Source organism: Pezoporus wallicus, unplaced genomic scaffold (genome assembly GCF_028554395.1).
Source record: "Pezoporus wallicus isolate ANWC-B61680 ecotype Strahan unplaced genomic scaffold, APGP_CSIRO_Pwel_v1 contig_9913, whole genome shotgun sequence".
Classification (NCBI taxonomy): domain Eukaryota; kingdom Metazoa; phylum Chordata; class Aves; order Psittaciformes; family Psittacidae; genus Pezoporus; species Pezoporus wallicus.
In genome coordinates, this window is record NW_026640215.1 from 539,369 (window position 1) to 545,470 (window position 6,102).

Here is a 6,102-nt window from a genome sequence, read left to right on the forward strand (position 1 = left end):
AGATACTGCCTGGCTATGAATTTCACTCCAACAACTTCATCATTAGGAATGGAGGGTCAAAGACCTTTGGCATGCACAAGGATGGAAGAAAGGAGAAGGGAAAAGCATACAAGAAAACAACCGAAAAATGCTTTGGTTTGTATAATGAACTATATTTAAGACAGGTGAGGGGAGGCATACAGAAGGGAACAGAAGTCCATGAGTGTTCACTCCAGCATTTCCACTGTCTACATCCTCTGACTGCACTTTTCAACTGCTATATTCTATATACGTTTTCTTCCTATTTCACAGCAAAGCTGTTCTGGGACAGAAAGTGCTTTTTTGAATAAAAAAATATGAATAAAGAAAGCCTCTATGACAACTGCTAATCAGCACGTTGCTGTATCAGCTATGTCCCAGTGAGAAGTTTAACTGGCAGTCAAATGAAAACATGAAAATTGGAGGTGATCTCAACTTTGCTTTGTGAACCCACCTCACCTTACGGTGAGAAGGCTCACATCCTATGCTTTATAAACATAACCAGATCGAGCCTATCCCCATACATTCAATCCTGCTGTATGGGAGGGTTAAGAGGTAAATCACTGACAACAGTTCATTCACGTTTTGAGGTACACGTACAAATCTACTATGCTTCCTCTGATCACACTCAGAATTTCAGTCACAGTAGAATCCTAAATGCATATTAATGATTTCTAACTTACAAGATGCAAGTTAAACAGATCATTGACCTCAAATTACGACCCTGTATTGACACATTTCATTGATGACAAGAAAACATCCATGCAAACTGGGCCTTACCTTATCCTTTTCATGGGGAAGGAGACACACTGGAGGGAGACAGGAAAGAGACTCAAAGCTCTCCCTCCCATCAGCATTAGTGGTTGCTTTAGTGTTGAGTTGGTACAGAGGTCCATCTTTAAGAAGCCTTCCATGGCCAACAGCACGTTTGACAGCTAATCGTAATTGCTGGTGAAAAATGGAGGCAGCGCTACCTCCAAATAACGCAGACACATCTTTCTGCCCTTTCAGAAAGCGCTCGATGTTCTTCAAGGATGAGCCACTAGACTCAGCCAAGCCCTCAATTGCCCGTTTGATAAGTTTATTCCAGTCCACATTTGGTTTACCATCCAACTTGCCATGGTTCCGAGGCTTCGGAAGTGCTATTCTCCCAGGATTATCAGGATCCTTGTAGGAGTTGAGACCCTTGTTGGAGACTTTTAAAATAGTTCCATCTTTAACACTCAACTCTAACTGTTCGAGAACAGTTTTGCGGTCCAAACCGTGTGAAGATGACACTGCATTGCATATCCTCTCCTCCGAAGGACGCTGTTTTTGCTTCTTTACCTTTTTGATTGCCTCCAAAATCCACTCTGTATACAGCGGGTTGGCGAGTTTTACCATGGTGAAGGATTCTGTATATCCATAGAGTCGTTATCCTTTATCCCGATGCTGAACAAGTCTCACACGATGAGAAAACAGATTCTCGAGTGACAGGAACCAGCTAACCATAGCATACACGTTTTCTGTTCTGAATTACTCCTCCTTGCTCAAACATTCTTTGTTTTCACACTGAAGACAGAATAGCAAAACAATTAGAAATTTCCTCATTCTTTCCAATAAATCCCATAACAACTTCAAGAGAAAAATTTTCCACAAATGCATACAGATTTCATCATATCTCACCTCAGCTTCTGGTCTGCACACTCACACTAAGAAGAACTGTAACATCAGGCCTGGAAGAAAACCAGGAGAGAGATATTGCCAATGGAAACAAGAAAAAGAGGAAAACAAATTAGCAGCCAACATTAATACACACAAAGCAGACTTTTAATCTACTACTACAGTTCTGAAACACTGAAGTAATACTTAAGGTTTTATCTTCACTACTAATAAAAGTGTGCTTTAACACTGAAATCATTCACACAACCTAGAGAAAAAAAGTCTGCCCTTTTCAGTTTAATCTGTAAGTCAGTATAAATTCTATACCAAGTTTTATCTCATTGCTCAGCACAACATAAATGAACATTTGGGGGCCGGGGGAGGCACACAACAAAGATCTTAAAAAAGCAGCAGCTCTCTTCATTTTAACACATGGAAGACACTGCCTGAAACTTCAACAGAAAGCAGTAGGAATACCCAAGAACCTTGAGCAAACAGCAAGAAACTTTCAGAGCTCTTCCAGGAGCATAATCATAGGTCTGATTCCCTCCTGCTAAGAAAAGCAATGAGAGATGTTCCATCAAGGAAAAAAAAAGTGAAGAACTGCAACTAGAGATTGTAATTAAATGTTCCACTTTCAGAGACCATAGAAAAGAAGAATACAACATTATAATCTTCAGTATAGATGAGGCACACTGAAAACACTTGAGGACTAAGTAACAGGTGACCATACACAATGAAGAAGGGATGCTTATGACACTGCTAATTAAACATGCAGATGAAGGGTGCGAAGCTCTTCAAAGCCTTTAGTTGTCTTTGACAAAGACTTTTTCCAAGTCTGATAACAGTACGTCGTGCTGAAGTTCTACTGCAAGAGTACACTAACATGGATTCACAAACTGCTTATCACAAGGAATAGCGATTTTCTGCAAGGGAAGTTTTAGCCACAAGCTACTCATCAGCACTGTCCGCTCATTCTGCTTTCTAGTAAGTACCGAAGAATTTATCACCGCGCAGAACACATCCGCATGCAGACACAGGACTCCACCGCACAGCTCCACGCCGGGAGCACTCACAACTACCGTTTAGAGCAGCAAGGACGCGGCGCTCGCCCCGCGGTCCAGCGCTGCGGAGGGACCCGCGGTGCGCCTGGGACATCGGGCCAGGGAAGAGGCAGCGGCCCGGCCCCGCGGGGCTCCGTGCTCAGGGCGTTACGTAACCGCCCGGCCAGGCCGGGGCGACACCGGGACGGCCCCGGCGCCGGAGCGCTCGTTCGCTCAGACGGCCGGGTCCGGGCCTGGCGCAGAGCGGCGGCGGGGCCGGAACAGGCCGCGAGCCTGGAGCGCCCAGTGGGCCTTCCCTCTCCCCAGGCCCACGGATCTCGCCGGCCGCCTGTCCCGAGCTCCCCGGCACCAACCTCTGGAGCCGGGCTGGTCCCGCCGGCGCTACTCACCGAGGCCTGCGAGAGCCGGGAACCGAGAGGCAAAGGCCGGACGGCGGCGAAGCCCGAAACTGACACGGCGGCCATCTTGGGTCCGGAGCTCTGCGGCGGGGGGAGGGGGCGTGGGAGGGGAACAGCCCGCGGCGGGCGGGGGCGCGCGCGGGGAACAGCGCGGCGGGGCGGGAGCGGCCGCCGCCGGGGAAGAGCCGCGGGACGGGGCTGCGGCGGCACCGCCATGAGGGGACCCCCCCCCCCACCACCACCACACACCCCAACCTCCGCGCTCCGGAGCTGCCACCGCGGGTATGGGCACGCTCCGGGTGCCGCCGAGAGCCGGGAGGGAGGGCCGGGGTGAGGCCGTGCCGTGGTAACGGGTGGTTGGAAGCTGTAAGGAGGGAACTCCATCTCTTGGGCTTAACTAAGCTCGCGTTTGGAACGGTGACGGGGTTCTTCCTGATTTAAAGGTACCGAAGCGATGGAGAGGCCTGGAGTAACGGTGCCGTGAGGCCGGGGAGAGCCGTGCACGGCTGAAGGCATCCTGGTGAGGTAATCCGTGTGACTGGCGTCTTCCATACCTTTTAGTTTGTGGAGTAAAACACGCTCCACCAAAGCATGAGCAGTTTACCACGTGTGTCACGTCACGAAATAGCTATTCTTTAGCCTTAAAAGACTCTTTGATAAGGTTTATTTTGTAAAGTTTAATGTGAGCTTCCCGTTTTAGAAAAGAGAAAATCTTAAGAAACATTGTGGAGACAAGAGTTGATAAAACAAACTTGTGATGTGTTCTGAATGGCTTCGTTTAGGGTCTTGAGGTGAGATGTTTCTCTGTTGAGCAAGAGGGCCTTTCTTGATGTTTTAACAAGCTTTTTCAGCACAAAAGTTAAATACTTATTACTTGAAGCAAATTGAGGCTGAGATGCTGTTATACAAGGCACTGTACAAACAGTTCTGTTTCTGCCATGTAGATTATAGAGGTATGGCCTTGTCTTGTCAGGATTGGCTTGGATTCTCCCTAGCCATTAATGTCTTTTCCCACCTCTTCCCGAGTTTTCAGGTGGTTTATGGCTTCCAGAGCCCTAAATTACAAAGCAATACCCAGAAAAGCTAATGGAGATATATTTTGCAGTTACAAAAGACTAAGAGGATACGGTACATAACAGTGAACCCCAATTGCGTTCCTGCAACGCATAGTAGACTATATTCTGTTTCAAAATTGGCAGTAGGTTATTATTAGTTCCCTTGGAAAATGAATTGGGATTGTTCACTGTTATAAATGTTAAAAATGGTCTGGTTTCTTCTACTTTATTTTCACAGCACAGGGTAACAGGTTAAATCACCAGAATTCCTGCATCTGGCAAACTGGAGATGGGGAGGAATTGTTTTATGATAAAGACAGTGCATGGTTTGGCAACACCACTTTGTAGCGCTGTCTGCGACTGTGCTTGGGTTTCTCTGAGGGCATACATAGTACAGAAGTATAAAGCCCTTCAAGTGGGAGTTTTCAAGCTGTCAGTAAATCAACCAACACAGTGAAATTCTCTTCTGGCAGCATCTTCTGCCATGTTCTCCTCTTAGGTTCCAGTTTATATTAGCTCCTGAGCCACTGTGGGATCCGACTTTTAGAACAAAACATGATCTTTGTGCTGACAGTCTAGAAGCAGCCAGGCAGCATTTCTGCAGCCGCAAACACTGGTGTAACTACAGACTGTTCTCTGCTGGTGCCAGCAAGATGCTATAATAAACCTGCCTGATCTTAAAGCAGAGATCTATTTCCCCTTTTCTCTCAACAACCTTTTCCTTTGGTGTGCAGAAATAATTACCCTCAGGTTGCTTTTGTATTGACACCAATGTTCTTGATGGCGAAAGAAACTGAAGTAAGTGGGGAAAAAATACAGAAGTGAGAACTTCATGAACTGGTGAAATATTAGCAGTTTTGATGATGAGAGCAAGCAGTCAGAGGGAAATAGCAGGTTTTAAACAGTGTATGATACAGTCAAAACTGAGACAAAAGCTGCCTGTATTGAAAAGACATATACCATGACTGCTGATTTTAAGGTCCAAGTTAAAAACAGAAAGGTTTTGAGTTCCTCAGAGAGCCAAATGGATAAAGGCTTTATGTCGTCAGTCAATTTACCTGTGTGCTGTTGCTTTCCATTTGTGATACCCGTATGACTCCCATTTTCTCTCCAACATTCTCATAGATTGATGAAATAACCTGTACAATACCTTTAAGTTAAAACTGGAGATGTATTAAAATGATTATTATTTTAAATTTAGAAGCACTGTAATTAAATGACAAAATAGTCCCTTTTGCTGCTCTCAAATGTGTAATTAATTACACATTAAATTAGGCTTTTTTTTCCAAAGCATTATTTGATGCTTAAAAATGCATTTGTTACAAATCATGACCATAACCAAGAAATTAATATAAAGGCCATTTCTCCTTCCTTATTTTCTGCTATAGCAGAAAGCTCAACTAGTGCTTAGTGAATTACCTGATACCTTAAGTAAGGATGTATTAAAAAGTAGTATCAGAGCAAATACACTGATCTCCACCCCTTTTGGAAGTAAAATAGCTACAACGTATGAAGATAAAATAAGATCTAGTATAAGCTCTGAGCAGGACCATGTTTTGCACACGCATCACAGACCCGTTCAGGTTACTCATCTTCCACATTCGGAGATATTTGCCCTCAGTCGTGAGGCTCAGTTGGGTGTAACGGCTCGGTCCCGAGTCCTGCGGTGCTGGGGCAGCAACCCTGACCCCGGGCTTCGCCGCCAGCCCCGGTAGTGAGGGTAATCTGCTTATCCAGTTACCTAACGGGGCGCCGGGCGCTTTGGCATCGCTCTTGAGCCCAGGTTCGCTCCAGCAGAGCGGTAAAACTGCAAAATTACCTGGGGTGGCATCTGCCCCATCGGAAGTCCAGGGGCTCGCTGTGCCCACCGGGCCCGTAACGCGTCCGGTGGTCTGCATCGACGCGTGGCCTGCGAAAACAAACCGG

The 6,102-nt window shown here is 46.1% G+C and overlaps 1 protein-coding gene and 1 long non-coding RNA gene across 5 annotated transcripts in view; one reads left to right on the forward strand and one right to left on the reverse strand.

Moving 5' to 3' along the window:
* Window positions 1-4,495, reverse strand: part of KAT6A (lysine acetyltransferase 6A) — a 30,279-nt gene extending 25,784 nt beyond the window's left edge. For 2 of the 4 annotated variants that reach the window (XM_057418095.1, XM_057418092.1), the window contains exons 1-3: window positions 3,113-3,258; window positions 1,684-1,733; window positions 799-1,569 (exon numbers count right to left, since the gene is read on the reverse strand). In XM_057418095.1, coding sequence (XP_057274078.1) covers window positions 799-1,401 — 603 coding nt within the window. In that variant the 5' untranslated portion in view covers window positions 1,402-1,569; window positions 1,684-1,733; window positions 3,113-3,258. Of the gene's footprint in view, window positions 1-798; window positions 1,570-1,683; window positions 1,734-2,654; window positions 2,823-3,112; window positions 3,259-4,401 lie in introns of those variants that run through there. The other 2 variants (XM_057418093.1, XM_057418094.1) reach the window with 2 other exon arrangements.
* LOC130603943 (uncharacterized) lies at window positions 2,948-4,863 on the forward strand. Its single transcript, XR_008973326.1, has 3 exons — window positions 2,948-3,192; window positions 3,565-3,646; window positions 4,415-4,863. It is a non-coding gene; the product is annotated as an uncharacterized LOC130603943 (long non-coding RNA).
* Window positions 4,864-6,102: the final 1,239 nt, after the last annotated feature.